This window comes from Vigna unguiculata, chromosome 11, assembly GCF_037176805.1.
Source record: "Vigna unguiculata cultivar grain cowpea cultivar isolate G323 ecotype 2 chromosome 11, ASM3717680v1, whole genome shotgun sequence".
Classification (NCBI taxonomy): domain Eukaryota; kingdom Viridiplantae; phylum Streptophyta; class Magnoliopsida; order Fabales; family Fabaceae; genus Vigna; species Vigna unguiculata.
Window position 1 is genome coordinate 37,441,825 of NC_140802.1, and position 20,316 is coordinate 37,462,140.

Below are 20,316 nucleotides of genomic sequence, written 5' to 3' on the forward strand. Positions count from 1 at the left end.
ACACTTAAATAAGAGTTCAACATTCTCGTGCAAAAAAAAATATTAAATAAAAATATTAAAAAGGAGTAGAAATATTCAAATGAGACAAACAATATTTAATTTACATTTGACCATATATGCATAAAGGTTCTAATAAGATAGAAAATATCTCGAAAATGTGATTTAATTTCATGATAAGCCAAACAATTAGAAAAAAAAATGTGTAGTTAAAATTAAAAAAAATTATAAAACTAAAGACTAAGAATGATATATATATATATATATATATATATATATATATATATATATATATATATATATATATATAAACTAATAAACTATGAATATTTTAGTAATTTAAATGGGGACGGGGATGAGAAGAGGGATGTGTTATGGTGGGTATGAGAATATGGATGAGAGGGATATTACTCATATTCATACCCATATCAGTAAATACAGGGTTCTCCCATCAAAACAGGGACGAATTCGAACAATATTCAGAGGACAGATTTATTTGTCATCCCTAATCTTCCTCGTATCTTTATAATCTCTAAAAATTTCAACACTCATAATATTTGTTATTGTAATTATATGACCCTAATATTTCATATTGTGATATGACTTATAAAATTTCATAAGTTCGCATCTCAATAAAGTCTGCATCAAACTTCTCAAATTAAAATGTGGAGTTAAACGAATGTTTATTGTAGTGAACTTTCTCTAGCAGTGTCAGGAATAATGATTTTGTGTTTATGTTTTGTTACTTAAATTCAAACTAGTATAGTTGTAATTTTATTTTTTGAAATCTAGTGTGGGGAGACCTCTATGCCGTTTGTCAAAGATGGTGTGCTAAGAAAAACACGTTTAAGAAAAAATTCTAACTAATAAAAAAATTTCCCTTTTCGGTATCTTACAAAATATTAAATGATTATTTAAAAAAAATAATATTAAAAGTGTACTTTTAGAGAAATTTCATTTTTTTAATCATTGTAAAATATACATGTGCGATTGAGATGAAATTATTAAAATTAATTATTATATTTGAGATATTATCAGTTTTTTAAGTTAAATATTTTTTTTTCTTTTTTAATTAGATATTTAATTTTAATTGTAATGAAACATTTTTTATTTTCTTTGTTTACATACTTTTTTCGCATCAAATCTTATAAATAAAAAATGTTAGTAGAAATCAATATTATAAAATTTACAAAATTCAAAATAACAAAAAAGTGTAGACTGAATCCATGAAAAAGATAACACATATATGCATAAGAAATAAGCTTAAGCCAAACATTTATTAACATTAATTATTAATTAAACAATAATTATAAAATTACAAACATTTAATAATTGAAACAAAAAAGGCAACAGCAGAATAAGGTAATAAGTGTGTACAGATGTCAGTTATCATGGCTCCAAAGTTCTGCATCAAAACTAAAGTACTCAGGTTCACTAGCTGCGTATGAAAATGAAATATCATGTATATATGATTCTAACCAGAAATTGGCACTCACAAGATCTGTGTCAGCGTCCCAAAAGGAAAATTCATCTTGCAGATCCAGATTTTCGTTCATGCTTACAGCGTTACATTCTGCGCTTGTTGTGGAGAACGATGAATGCTGGGAAAATTGGGAACAATCTTGCGAGGAGTTAAAGCTTTGGAAAGTATTTGCACTTGGTTCGGTTGTTTTTGTTGTTGTTGGGGATTGTTCACATGAGTTTGAAACTTGAGATTCTGTGGGTGTGTCTTGTTCGAATCGTTTCTTGAGATTGGTGTGCCAATAGTTTTTGATTTCGTTGTCTGTTCTTCCAGGAATCTGTGCAGCAATAGCAGACCATCTGATCATCAAAATTGAAAGGTTTAATTTCAGTATTATCACTAAATGTTAATAAAACCATGTTTAAGCAATGGTTTAGGATCTTAATGTTCATTCTCAATCATACTAATAAGTCCTGTTGAACGATTAGTAAAAAAAAGAGTATCTTTTACTCATGAAATCATATTACTAGAAATATGTTTTTAAGTTTTGGTTAAAAGGTAAATTTTAAATTTAATTCAAATTTATATTTGCATATACATTTATAACTTTTCATATCGATATATAATCTATCCACACTCAATTTTTTCGTTTTAATTTAAACCTTTTTTAGTTGGATTTATAAATTTATTAGAGCCTACATTTAAATCCATCTAAATATATCGTAATTATATTTTAAAATTGTACGCATAAATTATTTTTTTAACCTTTTAAAAATTGTCTATTAATCTCTTTTTCTCTCCTTTCAAGTTAATTTTTTTTCTTTTTTCTTTTTATCTGAAATTTGTTTTTCTTTTCTTCGTCTATAAATAACTAATTTCTAAAGATCAAATTTACAAGATTAATAAGACAAATTGAATTTTTGCATATTGTAATTTGTGATTACAATTTGTATTTTTTTATTTTAGAATTAAATTAAGAATCAATTAAATTTTAATTTTATACTTAAACACAAATTAAACAATATTTTGATTTGACTGGTGTAATTGATTTAATTAATTAAACTTATATTTAAATATTATATTGAATATGTAAATTAATCTCTTTCTTGATTTTCACATTTCTGTTGGTTGCACCTTTTCATTTTATGTTTTAAAATTTTAAATCTCTAAACCACAAATTTTAATTTTGTACATAAAATGTTAAAGGTTAAATACATTGCATAACACTCATCTGATAATTGACTTATATTGTGTTTTGTATTACAAAATTAGAAAAAAAAACATTTCAAGAAAAAATTTAAAATTATAGTAATTAAGTTTTTTTTAATATAATACTCTTTCATTACATATTTTATAATATATATATATATATATATATATATATATATATATATATATATATATATATAACATTTATGTCTTTTTTAAATTGGAAATTAAGCTTAAATTCTTTAAACATGATTTTGGTTGGTGTTAGAGTTATTATTCGAGTAATAAAAACATTATATTCATTTGATAACATATTACAGAAATAAAATACTTATAAAAAAAATCGACTTTTAAATTTATGAAAAAAAGAAAGTGTAAAAGATAACGAAGAAAACTATTAAATGAATGAGTGTAAAAGATTTTGAATGTCAAAATATCGTTACTTTTTTTTTTTTGGACAAAATTTTGGAGTGTACGAGTAAAATGGAAAAAGTTAATGTTGTTGTCGTATACAATGTTTGTATTGGCTGACTAAGAATTTTAATACTAATAACATGAAAAGAAAAAATCTTATAAAATAACAATACTATTTCACAAAATGTGAAGACTATGAGAAATCAAAGCTTTTAATAACAAGATCAAAACAAACATATATGACTTTAATTTGCAAGACTAAAAATATAAGTAATTAAAATTTTAATAAACTTTCAAAATATATAATGTCACTCAATTGGTACAAATACTACACAACATTTATCACATCATCAACTTACTAACTTCATCTAAATCATAAATTAAAAATAACATTTCAGAAAATCAAAAGACTAACGAATAAAAAATTAATTAGAAAACTAAAAGAAGCAATAGTTCCAATTTAGAGAACTAAAAACGTATTAAAGTATCAATAAAGTTATATAAATTAACATTTTATTAAAAACTGAAAACATGTGTAATACATCTATTCTTCTATAATCGCAGGTCCCTTTTTGTTAATATAGTTATTCCTCTAAGTCAGTGTTTTTTTTTTTTTTTTTTTTCTCTTTTTGTGGCCAGTGAAGTTGAGGTGTAGAGGAGTTGATTCAAATGATCATCCCATGAAATCCGAGCTTGTGAGTTGTTATCATGTAATTGGCCTTCTGGGCATGTGTTTAAATTGTCTTGCATGATGCTTTGGTTGTTTATGAAGAAATTAATTTTAGGAAAAGAAAATTTTAAATCCTAAAATGTTTCATTTTCATAAATTTCATAGGAGAAAACATAAATGGAGAAGAAAGAGAATGCAAATGAAAAAGAAGAAAAAGGAAAAGGACTTAGCATAAATCATATTATCATTTTTAAAGAAGTTAATGTTGATTTAATGAAAGAAATCACATTCACTCCTTTTAATAAATATTTTGAATCTAAAAAAATTAAGAGAGAATATTGAACAATTGTTATAAATGCCGAGAATAAAAGAATAATTAATCATACTTTTTTATTTAAAATTTTAATACACATTAATATATTATTAATGTAGGTTATGAAGTGATATCTATAACTATATATAGAGATACACTGTTTTTATTTTGTTTTTTCAATTTATTCTCTTAATTATTATTTTTTAAATTTAAATAATTATTCATAATAATAAAAAATTTCAGTTTTAGCATTTTGGTAACTATTTTTCAAATTTAATAATTATTTATAATATTATTTATACAATATTACTTATAATACTTTTATTTCAATAATTAAAATTTATTTTATCTGTAATTATATTTATGATTATATACTTATAATTATATATACTTTTATCTTTTTTCTAATTTTACTTTTAAAATTTAAATAATTTTTAAATTTTTAAAAAGTTCGTACAGCGCGAAAGCATCGTTTACATTAGTTTTATTCAAAGATATTAAAGTATTATTTCCTAATGAAAAGTATGCAAATAAATGAAAGTTGGACTTTTGTTATAAGAAAATATCTTAATATGTGTAGTGATTTGATTTAACTTTATTTTACGTATTATTATTAAAATAGAAGAAAAAAAAAAGCAAAAGTGTACTTAGAGTTTGACACCTTATGTGATGAGTTCCATACAACTCTTGAGTAATAACTTTTTAACTCATCCACTTAATAATTGGTAATATATTCATTCAAAACAAAACTTTACATTTTTAAAGAGAAAAAGAGAATAAAATATAAAATAGTAAATCTAAGATGAGTGACAAAATATATATTTGTTTTCTTTCCTATCCTTTTCATTTATTTATTTCTCCCTTTTATGTTATATTGTTTATCTCTCGTAAAATATATATATATATATATATATATATATATATATTATAATTTAAGTCTGAGACCTGTTTCCGAGATGTCGGTGCAGATGGATGATAGTTTGTTCCTCTTCCTCAGTGTAGTTTCCTCTTTTGAGGTTTGGTCTTAGGTAATTCAACCACCTAAGTCTGCAACTCTTTCCGCATCTCGCAAGACCTGAAAACAGCAAACTCACTACACATTGTTTGAAAACCAAACCTTCTTCAAAGAAAAACTCATTTTTCTTTTACCTGCGAACTGGGGGAGAAGGCGCCAATTCCAGTGGCCATACCTTGTAATATAATCAACCAACTTCTTGTCCTCCTCTGGTGTCCATGTTCCTCTCTTCACTCCATTTTTGTCACTGCTCGGGGTTCTCACCATCACTATTACTAATCTCTATAATATACCCACTTTCTTCTTTGACCACTTCTCTCAGATATTTTGCAGCTTTCCTAAAACTCTCTCATCTATATAAGTAGTACCATGCATGCCCCCACAACCAAAACGTGAATCACGTACAAACCCAACTGGGAAATTCAGAAAATTAAATAATAATAAATCGTGGAAGGCAGATATGTCATATGTGGATGAAGTTTAAGATACCTACCCCACCCACCATGTATGCATCAGACTTTGGATATCATTATTAGCAAAGGAATGGTTCTAATTTGAGTTCCTTCTTCTACAGCAGGTTAGGATATAGTATTTTCTTAAAATTTTAAACTACTCCATTAAATCTTCAAAAGTACATATGTACTGTCATAAACTTCCATACGAGAGAGCCCAATCTACCGTCGAACTTAGAAACTTGACAACGCAACCTCACACGTATTGGTTGCAACTTGATGTTTTTGCTGGTGTAATAGTATAAACTTATAGGCTTAGATTGCGGGTATAGGACACTGTTCTCTGCTACAACGTTTTTTAATCTTGATATTGGCCCAACTTTTGGTTACCCAGATAGTTCTTAAGTTACCTTAGAGAAGTCGTAAAGTCTGCTTTTGTCTTTCTTCTTTTCTGGAGTTTCTATGAGACAAGTTTTGGTGGTTAATTCCCATTCGTTCAGGAATAATATTCCCATTCCTAATTATTACTTAATTTTAGAGTACTTAATTTAAGCCTTTTTTTTTTTTTTAAATAGCGTAAGATATCTCTCAAACTTATGAGGAAAGATTGAAGGAGGAAATAGGCATTACCCTCGTGTTAGAAAATATAGAATTCTGATCATAACACCGACCGACAATATCAACTTGATACATGGATTTACAGATGAAAAGATTAAGTAAGCGGAGTGTGAAGTTGTCATAGTTGTAAAATCCCACTTCAAAGGGGAGATACTAAGTATGATAGACTCTTTCCATTAGTGGGAAATGGCCAAAATGATGTAGTTCATAACGTTCATACTTATAATAGAAACTCCTAATGGCTTACATGAATATTTACTTATATCCTTGGGAGGAATATCTACCTATCAAAATTCTTGTCAAATAAATTAAAGGATAATGATACTTTAACCCACTTTTTTTGACCCATTTTTAATCTACCACTCTCATCGCCTTTAGATCATCACATCACATCACTACAAAAAATTAAAATAGATGATCTAAGGATGATAAGAATGGTGGGTTAAAAGTGGGTCAAAAAAAGTGGGTTAAAATATCATTTTTCTAAATTAAATGGAGTGTTACAAGGTTATAAGTAATACATATTGTTTCATAGTGGATAAAGGGTTACTAGATGGGTTGGTAGCTGGTGAAATTGTGGAGGAAATGAGATAAAAAATGTATTCTAATCAAAGTTGACTTTGACTAAACATATAATTCAATTAGTTGGGAATTTCTATATTGTATGATGGAGGGACTTTGATAAAGTGTTTCGATCTCTAAGAAGGAAATTTAAACCATTGAAAGAATTAAGACAAGGTGATTCCATAACACCATTTTTGTATTTGATGGTGGCTAAAGGCTTGGCAGGAATAGCAAGATAGACAACTCTAGAAAAAAAAAATTGTTAGAAGGAAGGTCATGGGAGCAAAGGGAATAGAAACAAGTATTGGAAATTTCACATCGACTAGCGATAAGGTCAATATAAAATATATATGTAGGTGCAAACCTCATCTTATAAATTGATTGTGTTGGTTTGAGTTAAACTTAAAGTTCTTAACATGGTATTAGAGTCTAAGGTTAGAACATATCCTAACAAAATTTGTTGTTTGTTAGATTTATTGTTCCCTTACGAGAGCGAATAAGGGCATCTATGTTTTGGGAAAAGGAAGGATAATGACGCCAATGACACCTTCGACATTGATCGATGTCACCGGTGACTACCCTATGTGGAGGTGGAACTTGCAACAATGATGGAGCAACTCTCCGGTGGTGGCTTACTTGGATGGAGGAGGTTACCTGTAAAATGGATGAAATTAGGGAGGAAGAAATCCTCAGGGTATAGGGTTGGGTTTAAGTCATATTCGTAATAAATTTAGATTTGGATAGGTTTTCACGGACAAATTTACTAATGAACAAATTCGTAGCATTTTAAATTATCGATACATTTTAAGGTTTGTAATTGTCAACGAAATTTACAGACAGAAAACACAAGTCTACATAGTTAAATCAACATATAATAAACTGTAGGGAAATGATAGAGAACAAAATGATGAGTTTTATAGCCATTTTGAAATATTAAAGCCACACCATTTTTTTTTCGAGAGTGATTTCAGATATGAGGTTTACTCGTGACAATATTATGTGCCCTATGTGTGGTTTAACTAAGGAGATATGTCCTTTGGCTTGTTCTTCACTTATAAGGTTGCAAGTATTATATGGAGTATGTGCAATACATGGATAAAAGTTAGCTCATCACATCACAACCAACCTATCCAACAAAATCCTCAATTCAACATTTTGAATTTGAAAAGAAAACATGATTACGTGTGAAAAGTGCATATGCTTAGCTATTACTTAGAACATTTGTAAGCAGATAAATGAAATTATATTTAGGAATGAAAAGGTTGATGAAGAAGAAATTTTTGGTAAATCACAAGTATATGTATGAGCTTGGATAATCAATAAAAATCCAATAAAAACGTTCAAATATTTATAATGGTGCTTGAGCCCTTTAACATGTTTAGAGTACTTACAATAACCTGAAACTAGGAGGTAAGAAGACGAGAAATATGAATACAAACAAATGTGAAAGGAAACATCACAAGAGGAGGTTAAGGTAGTATGGTGAACTTAGTATTCGAAATCCAAGTGTGGGTCTAAGTTCCATATGGGATAAAGATGAGAAAGTTGAACACCTTATGAGGAAGGAGACCCATAAACTCATTGTCTTAAGATTTTGGATTAGAAGTGTTTTGATTCTCTTGTGTAGGTTGAACTCGTGTCTCATTGGTATTGTATCTCCTTAGACCCGTTATTGGTATCAAAACCGAATGTTCATCCTGGTTATTGTTGGAATTTCAAGTGTGAATCTAAGTTTCACGTTTGGTAGAAATGAGAAAATTGAACATATTATGAGGAAAAAGACTCATAAACTCATTGCCTTAAGATTTTGGATTGGAAGTAGTGTCAATCATTTATGTAAGTCAAACTCATGTCTCATTGATATTATATCTCTTTGACAAAATCTTCAACGAAAATACCCATCACTTAACTAATTTAGAAAATAAGTTATATTATCTAAGCGATTAGTCTCACATGATACCATAATGTAACCTAAAGGATTGAAGGACTATAGGTTCTTAGCAGCATTCAAGGTGAATAGGCCATTGAGAGAACTTTGATCAATTGCAAGTTACCGGGAACAATATTAAGCAAGAAGTAAAGGAAATAAAGCAAAGAGAAAATTGAAAGGTTCTTAAAAAAAGTTTAGACCCATAATGGTGATGAAAGGTACCAAATAAGATGGAACAATGACAAAAAAAAAAAAAAAGAATATCAAAATTGCTACGACAACAATGTATCAAATTTAAGATGTAGTAGAATTGGTTTAAAAGTTGATGGGTGTGAAATTAATAAATCCATGCAGAAAGGTATCTAAAGACGTTTTAAACAAGGCCACCGAAGTATTTCTCATTATCCCGTTCTACATTTTAAATATGACAAATGTCACAGTATTTGGGTCCAATGTCACAACTGTGATTCATAGGTGCTGAGCTGTCTTCGTACGTTGTTTCCTGCCAAAGGACAAACAACAAAAGTGATACCTTTTCAATCACAAACCTGCCTTACAATCGAAACAGAGATGCTTTCGTTTAAACAGTTCATATGAAAGGGATCGGATCAACTTAACAAATAAAACAAATAACTAATACATCATTTTTCTTATAAAAAAAAAATTATCCAAATCACTCCCACCATTAACTGCTTCTTTGTGCCGTTAATTTTAACAGAGCATCCGCTGTAACAGTGGAGTCGCTTTTATATGATTTGTCGCATAAACACGATGCAATACTAATGAGATATAGAATAGGGCAGTGCAATATTCTATACCTATAGATAAGACTGTTAGTTGATTTTAGTTTGATGAGATATATGTTGAAATGTTTGTTGATGATGTATTAGTTCAACGAATAAAATATCGTAGAAGTAGTAATATATTGTCAATAAAGATATTTTAGTGAATGAGATGATAAAATTATTTGATATCTGATGTGAAGGTTAGAGTACATTATTTATAGTAATTTTATAAATCTTTAAAATATAATAGTTTATCATGTGTTTTGTAGTGGTGGTAATAATCTTTCTGCTATGACCGTATATGTTGCACAAAAATTTAAAACAATACAAGTGAAAATTTCAGCAACGACGATTGAAAGTATTTTTGGGATGTAAAATTATTTTTTTATTTGTATAGATATATACGGTTTATATTCCTCCACATATAATATTTATTTACTTTTGGAAAATTTTATTTATACGAGGATGGTAGACATTTTTATTTATGTCAGTGATTAGTGACATGTTTATTAGGAATGTGGGTCCTAAAAGTGAAGTGTTATAATTATATACATAGTATATAAATTTTGTGTTCATATTTTAAATTTTATTTTTAAAATATAATTATTTATTAAATTTATTAAAATTGATTTTTATTTTAAAAATTTATTATAAAACGATTTATTTCTATTTTTTTGTCTTTTTATTTATCAATTATTCTCTCATTCTTTTAATATATTTTACATATTAAAAAAAAAAAATATATATATATATATATATATATATATATATATATATATATTAAGAAAGCATACACACGAGATAACATCTATGTTTACACTAAAATATAAATATAAATATATATATATATATATATATATATATATAATATAATATAAGTTGATTTATTTATATAATATAAATAATGATATCTATGGTATGGAAATAAGTTGAATCACAGCGGAAGTAACATATATAATGCATTAAAATAGATTAGGTAGGGTGATTTTATCTTTCAAATCAAACCAAAGAATTTGTCAATACAACGAAGTGAGTCAGTAAGGTTTAATTAATTCAGCAGATTGATGTGCATTTTTGTTTTGGATTTTTTTTTTTCTATTGTAAATGGTGCAGTTGGATATTATTTTATTAAATATAGTATTTTAAATTTAATTATATATTTTTCCACGAAACTCTTATGCTTTCTTTAGAATTATATACTTAATTTTCAAATAGGAATTTTAACATTGTAAATTATATATATATATATATATATATATATATATATATATATATATATATATATATATATATATATATATATTTTACATTTCCGACAATTAGTTGTCTAACTTCTTGAGAGTGCAATCATAAAAGCAACGTGAAGTGAGGTGACTTCCATTCCAGAATAAAATGTATATTATATTTTAAATTACATATTTTACAATTAAACTTTTTTACTTCTATGAATTTTATTAAAAGACCTTTAATTTCCCGAATTTTAAAATCAAAATACTAATTTTATGAATTTTACCATTTACATTTTAAATTATAAAAAGTTCATCTATCCACTGTAAATAAGATGTGAATTTATTAAATGTAGGGACTAATAAATAAATATAATATAATATAGTACTAAAATTCTTAAATATTAATCTTTTTATTTAATTTATAAGTATTTTATTATACGGAACAAGTTTAAAATCGTAATACTTTAATTTCATCGACTATATTCATGTGAAGTCCTATCCTCTACTTATGTATTTAATATTTTATCCAGTTTAAAATTTATACTTATATATAAAAAGAAATCATTCATTTTGTTATACATTTTTATTTTCCAATTTTATTCTTTAAATAATTTTTTTAAATTAAAATTATTATTTAATTTATATTATCTTTTTGACCATTTATTTATATTTAACCGTTAAAAATTATTTACATTAAAATTATGTAAAAGAATTATATATAATTTTATAATTATAATAATAACAATAATAATAATAATTTTCATTGTAAATTTTAATATTTTTAAGTGAGACAAATGTTTATTCTATATTTTATTTCATTTTAAGTCAAATAGTACTTTATTATTTATCATATAAATATTATTATATTTCTTAAATAAATTTAAGTTTTATTTATAGAAAGAATAAGTATTTAAAATTACTTTATATTATTGATCTATATTTTTTATAAGATAAAAAGTAATTTATTTAAATGGAGTGTAATAATATCGTTAGAGTTAGTTTAAAAATAATTTCAAAAATATTTAATAAAAGAATTAATTTTAATATAAATATCCATGTAATATCTATACAATAAAAAATTTGATTCTGATTTAAAGAGACAATATTGTTTCATGTTTAAACAAACTTGAATTGAATTCAATTAAAAGGACAAATATAGGGAATGAATACAAAACAATAACACTTGACATTGACACTAACACACTGACACGTGAAACTAATATTAACACATAATACCATTAATGCCACATGGCTCGCCACTAACCCAACACGGGGACAACAAAAAGTTTTTCAAAATAAAATTTTAAAAAAATAAAACAAAACATCTATCAATTAACACATGACATGTATTTAATTTTGTTGAAAAGCTAATAGAAAGAACTTAATTGAATTAATCTTTCAAAAAATAGAATTTGATTGAAACAAAAATTCTAAGTAAAGATGACTTCAAACTTTTTAACCAAATTTGAGATGAACGGAAATAATTAAGCCTAAGATAAAATAAAAAAAATTAAAAAAAGTATTTTTAAATAATAAATACAATGTAAATTCTCTTAATCAATCTTTTAAAAATCATTTCATTGTAAAAATAACAAAGATATTTTGTATTCAACAATCTATATAACAAAAACATTACCATAAAGCATGTGCATAGTCAATAGAAATTTATTTTTCATATTTATTTCCCTCTCCTAAGTCTTACAAAGAAATAACGTAACTTTATTTTCACCTCAAAACTCATTGTAATACAAAATGACATCTTTACTAGTTACATCATCATAATGTTAATAAATTAACATTATGATTTTCTAGTCTCTTTTTAATCTATATGGTATACTTAATGCTTAAATTGTTCATATATATATATATATATATATATATATATATATATATATATATATATATATATATATATATATATATATATATATATATATATATATATATATATATATATATATATAACTTTTGGTCTTAATTTGATTCAGATGGCATCTAACAAATGTCACACTAGCTCCTACACACCTTTTCTCAAATAGGTGGTAAAGACTTCTATAACTTTTTCACCACTTAATACATTTAATTATATACATGATTTAAAATACGAGTTTGAGTATTTTATATACACAATTCATAACTCAATACTTACATTAGTATCAACCAAGGTTTCTCATTACATATTAAAAATATCATTTATCTTTCAATGCAAATATTTCGTCTTTTACATTTTATACATAAAGAATCAAATATTTAAGTATTAAGATTCTATATTGACACACATTCCATATATAACGTCATAATAAAGCATTTGAATTATATGATACAATAATTAAAAACAATAAAATATAGTTTATTATATAGTAAAACATGTTATATTTAATAAGGAAATATTGTTTGAGCAATGTATCCTTACTTAGGTGATATTCTCTAGTAAAATAAAAGTTGCATTTCACAATTTCTCTATTCAATCAAACCATTGTTTAAAAAAAATACTCTTTATTTAATTGATAGTTTGTTACTCTAGTGAAAGATTTTCTGCTTGAAGTGCTTAAGCTCAGTTTCAAAGTTGAAACCATGTTCTTATGCACATCTCTCACTTGAACGAGATATACAAAACCTATAACCCTCACACAAACCAACTAAATTATATCCAATACCCTTTATTCTTCCCATGGCAACAATAATTTAAAGGTTAAACATTATATGTTGGGCCAATGAAAATAATACATCTAAGATAAGTTAGGGAATGTGTGTTATAGTAAATATATATATATATATATATATATATATATATATATATATATATATATATAAAACTCTAAGTTCATGATGTTCACTGTCTCAAGTCAAAGACACTTTGAGGCTAGTGTTTGACTTTTCTTATTCTCTTGTAATAGAGTATTGTGAGTGTAGCTAAAATTCTTGCTTTGAAAAGTGTGAGTGTACTTGGAGTCAAAGAGTTGAGAACATTTTCTGTGTGTTATACAAATTTACCGTCGTGGTTTGTCTTCATATTTGAAGTTTCATGTTGTTATACTTATGTGTTCTCTGTGTTAATCTTAATTAGTTGTTAATAAGGTGATTTTTTGAGATAAAGATGGAAATGTCATTAATTGATGACACATTTTTTTCAACAATAATTCATCTAAAATCTTGGTTGAATATTTTTTTAGATTAAAAATATGTTGAATATTTGGAAAAAATAAAGCTCCAATGGTTTATTTTATCAAATATGGATATAATGAAAAAAATATTATTTCGCGTACATAATTTACTATACTATAAAAAATAAATTATTTGTGTGAAAGAATACCAGACAAATCAAATCACTAACTCTATCTTCTCTGCTTACTTTTTCATAATCATATAGTATGATGATGCTAATATGTGAACAATAAATGAGATATCTAAATGCACTCTGAAATCTTCAAAACCTTATCCAAGGTCGTACAATTATCGATGGCCAAAACAAGTAACGCAAGTTATCAACATTTATGTTGATCAACATTAAATGATAACGATGTTCCAGAAAAAGACTAACATTTCTTTTCGTTCTAAAAAATATGGCACCTCTAATTTGGTGCATTCGTGAAAATCTACGGGGAGATTTTTTTTTTTTTTGGAAAATAATACTTAAAAACAAAATTAAAACAGATCTAATCAGTGAAAGAACTTTAACAAAAAATTTGAGGAGGGTAAAGTTATATTTTTATTTATAAATTATTTTTTCTAATAAAAAAAAATATTCATTTTCTCTTGTCATTTTCTCTACTCAATACAGAATACATATGATAGTAAAATCCAACATAATATGAAAATAATATATATGAAAGTGAAACATAAAGTTTATTATCAACAATAATATATTAAAAAAATCATTTTTAGTCATAGTGTTGCTCTACACTATTTCAATGATTTAAAATCTTCAATAATTGAATCAAAACTAAATTTTTTTGCAATATCCCATCCAATATAGGTTATCATACTACTTGTTAAGAATTTAGCCTCCATCTTATTTCTCAACATGTTCTTGATGATTTTCATTGCAGAAAAATATTTTTCAGTTGTAGCTGTAGGAATGGGAAGAGTCATGATATGTGCCCCATTTTATATAAGTTCTTCGTATCTCGTCAATTTAATTTGGTGAGTATTGTCAAATTTGAGGATGTTTTCCCGAATCACAAATCACATTCAAAAGAATTTTCAAATTCATTATACATAACTTTAGGAACTTTAGAGAGTTTTTTTATTTTCTTCAATTCTTGGATTCTCATAAAGTTTCTCAAGTTGAGTTGACGTAGATACTTTTTTTTATCTTCATCACAAATCTTCCTCTTGAAACAAAAATTAATTTCTTTTTATTTTTTATCATAATTTTTCTAATCTGAATTTGTCACCTCTCACCTATTTAGGAAACAAAAATTATGAATACCCCAACCAAATTTCAAAACCAAAACTCAATATTTTAAGAAAATTAACAACTTTTAAATGATTAGCTTCACTTACCTTAAATATATTCCTAATATTGCTCTTCCTTTACACAAACTCTTCCCTTACACAACTTCAAAACCTAAAATAAATTACATCTACACAAAGAAAAGTTTGATTAATAATTAGACCATGATTTTATTATCTGTAACAAATGGAAATCTGCCTATAATGTAGAAAAGTCACATACAAGAGAAAAATATATTGCTTCAAATAAAAAAAGGGTAAAAAATCAACCAACTCAAAAGAAAAAATTGTTCAGTACAAAATATTTCTTAGCTCCTTAATTTCACCTTGGTGCAATTTGATTTTGAAAATAATGAGAAATTGAGAGTGAAAATTGAGATAGAAAGAATATGTGAGAAAGAGATGTACAAAGAATAAAGAAATCAAATAAAAGAGAATAAGAAATAACAAGAGAGGAGAAACCCGTAGTTTTCAAATTTTGAGAAACAAAAATGTAAACTAAATTGATATAAATAATAAAATAATATGTAAATGTATTTTTAAAATATATATAAATTTAAAAATATGCATGTGTTCACTTTTTTTTTAATTCTAAAAGTAAATATAAATATTTTTTTAAGTTTTATTATAAATATATTTTTATTTATTTTGTACATAGAGTATTTTTTATTAAAAGCTTTTAGTTTATTTTTAAAATATTAATTTAAAAGAAAAGTTAAATAAATAAATAAATTAAATCTAACAGTAAGATTACTTAAAATGTAATAATGATAGAACAATTGTCTTAATTTTAAAAGCACTATTTATTGAAGGATAAAATTGAAAATAAAAACGTGGACACCATAACGGGGAATCCCCTTTATATACACTTGTATGTGTATTTTATAAATATGCATGATTTTACATGAGTAGGTGATGATATTGTAATGTTATCTGATCTCATATTAATAGGTGATGATATTGTAATGTCATTAAGTTAATATACAAAATAAAATTATATTTATTAAAAACAAAGTTAGATAAATGGAGAAAATACGAGAAAATAACGATTGATGGATGAATAGGGAAAAGAAGGAGAGAAGATAGACCGTTTTATAAAAAAACATTGTTAATTTTTTAAAATTTAATAAGTAATTATATTGTAAGGGTAAAATTGAAATTATGAAATGTAAACATAAAAGAGAGAACATTCTTTAAATATAGTTATAGATAGATATAGATGTACATATTTATGGTTTTGTGATTTTTTTTTTCAAAAATGTGGGAGAAAATTAAAGTAAAAAACCTAAAATTATGGAGAAGTAATTTAAACTAATTAATTAAAAATATTAGATTTAAATTTTAATTACTTTAAAAGAAGGAATAAAATAAACACAATTTATAATTTCTTTTACTATAATTTGAAACTAAATTTTTTATCATAAATTTTATGAAAAATAAAAATGTTATAAGAAAAATATTTATGATAAGTGATAATAACAATGATAATAATACTACTGTAAACATTTTATATTTATATTTAGTTATCATCCATCTTTCTCTACAAACTATTATAATAATAACAAAATTTATTCTAAAGAATATTACAAAATTAGATTTAAATTTTAATTACTTTAAAAGAAGGAATAAAATAAACACAATTTATAATTTCTTTTACTATAATTTGAAACTAAATTTTTTATCATAAATTTTATGAAAAATAAAAATGTTATAAGAAAAATATTTATGATAAGTGATAATAACAATGATAATAATACTACTGTAAACATTTTATATTTATATTTAGTTATCATCCATCCTTCTCTACAAACTATTATAATAATAACAAAATTTATTCTAAAGTATATTACAAAACATTTAAATTATTTTAAAGTGTTTTTTTCTCAAAGCAATTACCATTTAATTTCAGCATTCTGCATTAAGTTTTTGAAATTCCTTTTCTCTTATTTTCATTTTGGTTTTTAATGTTTAATTTTTAAAAAATTTCCTTCTTAAAAAAGCAAAGAAAAAAGAATAAAAAAAAAGACCTTCCAGAATTTCAAATTCCGAAAAGATTTACAATATCAAGCACAAAAATATCAGTTGAGAATTTAACTCTTGTCTATGTGGATTTTATTTTTTGAAAAAATATATTATTTAAGGAAATATTGGTAGATATTGATTTTGTAATATAATTTGAAATAGGGTTAAGTATGTTTTTAGTCCCCGAATTTTAACTCAAAATTGGAATTCGTCCATGTTTAAAACTTCAATATATTTTGGTCCCTAAACTTTAGAAATGAATGAATATAGTCCTTTTAACCCAATTATGTTAACTTTTTTTACGTGTCAAACGCTTTTCATGTTAGTATTGGAGTTGTTTACACTGTTTTGACACATTCCTAATTCAATATTTAGAGACCAAAATATATTGAAGTTTCAGACAGGACGGATTCTAATTTTGAGTCAAAATTCGGGGACTAATAACATACTTAACCCGAAATAATATTAGTTAGTATTTTAGTGGTTTGTAGCAAAAAAGATGAATAATAAATGAAAGATTGGTTTTAAAATTTTACAACATTATTATCATCGTTGTACAATAGCCAAACGATATTATCTATTGCGGAAGACATAATCTCGGTCTCAATTAATAACATAATTAAAGTAATTAGGAGATTAAATAATTTGTTAAAGATACTCTAAATATTTCTATACCTAACCTACTTAGGAAAAAGTTGATTTAATCGATATACGAATTTTATAAAAATATATTCACAGGTATATCAATGACTTGAGTCGGACATGGATAGTGTCTATCCATAATCCGATCCGCAATAAAAATATTCACTCGCTATCCACTTTAATATCTGCACAGGTAACCATTTAAAAATACCTGCGGATTTTTTAAAACCAGCGGATACTCGTGGATATTCGCAAATATTTAAAAAATATATTTTATAACGTTTTAAAATGAAACTTAAATAAGATTACAAAAAAATATGAAATAAAATTATAATTATAATTATAATTATGTTTAATTTAATAAAATATAAATTAAATTTTAATTTTAATTAAATTTAACTTAATAAAATATAAATTAATGTTAATGCGGATACATATAATATGATACCCGCATCCGACCCGTTTAGAAACGAGTATTAAAATACCTAATAATACTTGTTACCTGTGGGTAATAAATACCCCAAGATACCAACTATCCACTATGGATTTTATCTGTGGATATCTACGAACACAGATATTTTTGTCATTCCTATATATTGACCACTTGTAGAAACAAATGCTGTTATCATCTATAATCTATAATTATTTTTGCCATCCATATATCTTGATCACATATTATCTCTTTTGTGTCCACATTTCATAATTCCAAATTTACTCTTTACAATATAATTATTTGTTAAATTTTTAAAAAATAACTTTTATAAAAATTTACAATATATCTTTTCTATAAAATTGTCTGTCTTCTTTCCTTATTTTTTTTTCTATTTATTAGCAGTTATTTTTTCATTTTTTTCTCCATTAATTTCACTTTTTTTTTTTAAATATAAATTTATTTTGTATCATCACCTGTTAATATAATATCATGCATATTTAAAAAATGTGTACACATAAATAATATCGTACATGTTTATGCTAGTTATTGATAAAATATTTCATGTTATAATATTTTAATTTTTTTAACGAATGAATAATAACAAATTTTATTAAAAAGATCATAAATTATTTAAAAAAACATAAGGAGGATCATCGTTAATAAATGCACAATGTTTAATTTTCTTAATGATAATAACTTTTCCAACCACAGTACTAATATTATAATCATCGTTATCACTACTTATAATGACACTTAACCAAATAACTGTCATCATAAATCATACTATGACATTTTTAATTTTGTTATTTGTCCGATTCAAATTCTTGGCTTACTGACCATCTCTTCTACGTTTCTTCCTCTTGGGACTCTTTTCTCCTTTGCATGGACGTGCCTCCCTTTTATTATTTACATGTTAGAGAGGCTTAACATTTTATTGATTACTATTAATACATTTAAGAAAATTTTATGGTCCAACTCTAGAACTTGGCAGGTTAGAATTATCACATAATTTAAATTTAGTGGTATGTTGGAAATGTAAATCCTCTTAATTAATATGACTTGTTAATTTATAGAAAGTTTATGTAATTTGTTTTATTATAAATAAATTATATGTTAATTATATGTTTTTAAAAGACTATGATAATAAGGACTTGAATCACTATAATTGTGATCTGCAACGCTATTTAAATTGATATTGTTTATATTGTTCTTTTGTGTTGAATAACTATGTATTTAGGTCCATGAATATGTATTGTCTGTCTTTTCACTAGTATAAAAATCGTACTTTATAGCATGTTTTATTCTAGTTGAAATTTACTCAGTATAATAAAACTGGAAATAAGTTAACATTTTTTATATTGATTCTACCTATAATTCTTACAGAAAATATGCATGGTTATATTTTTTATAAAGAAGAAAACTTTCTATATCAATTTTAGTTATAACTAATATAGGAAATGGATTGAATGACAATTTTTTGTAATAAAAAAGAAAAAATTTTATACTGATATAGTTATAATCGATATAAAAAGTAGGTGCTTTTAAAAAAATTGTAAATAGAGGTTTCTCAAATTCCTAACCTTCATTCTTCTCTTTTCCCTTTCTCGCTCTTGCCTCCTTCTCCTCCATGCACATTGTGAGCTAGATTTGTCAAGTTGGCTCAAAATCTTTTACTCTCAATTTAGTCATGATTTTTTAGTTGCAATTTAATATTTTTGAATTAAACCAGAGAAAAAAAAATTAAACTTAAATATTTTATTTTTTATTATATTTAATTTTATGTTTTATTATTTATTAACGTTAAATGGTGTGCTTTAAACAAAATATAATTTAATTTCCATTAATTTCTAAATATAATATTATTGATTTTAAAATTTTCAATATATATAACTAAAAAACATTATAAATATTGGGGGGCCCATGGCCCCTCCCCGCCTCATCTATGAATCGTCCCTTCTTGGACCCCAAGTACATCCATACTCTCTAGAGCAAGAATTTAACTATACCTTACAACACTTTACTACAGAAGAATAAGAAAAAGTCAAACATTTACTCAAAATGTCTTTAACTCGGGACAATGAACATCATGAACTTAGAGCGAATTAT

At 24.9% G+C, this 20,316-nt stretch overlaps 1 protein-coding gene across 1 annotated transcript; it reads right to left on the minus strand.

The window, feature by feature from the left end:
- Positions 1–1,349: 1,349 nt before the first annotated feature.
- LOC114170365 (transcription factor MYB15-like) lies at positions 1,350–5,454 on the minus strand. The gene is made up of 3 exons (XM_028055839.2): positions 5,215–5,454; positions 5,011–5,140; positions 1,350–1,818 (listed from the first exon to the last, which is right to left on the minus strand). Exons 1-3 carry the CDS (start codon positions 5,345–5,347, stop codon positions 1,380–1,382), a joined length of 702 nt encoding a protein of 233 aa, XP_027911640.1. The 5' UTR covers positions 5,348–5,454; the 3' UTR covers positions 1,350–1,379.
- Positions 5,455–20,316: the final 14,862 nt, after the last annotated feature.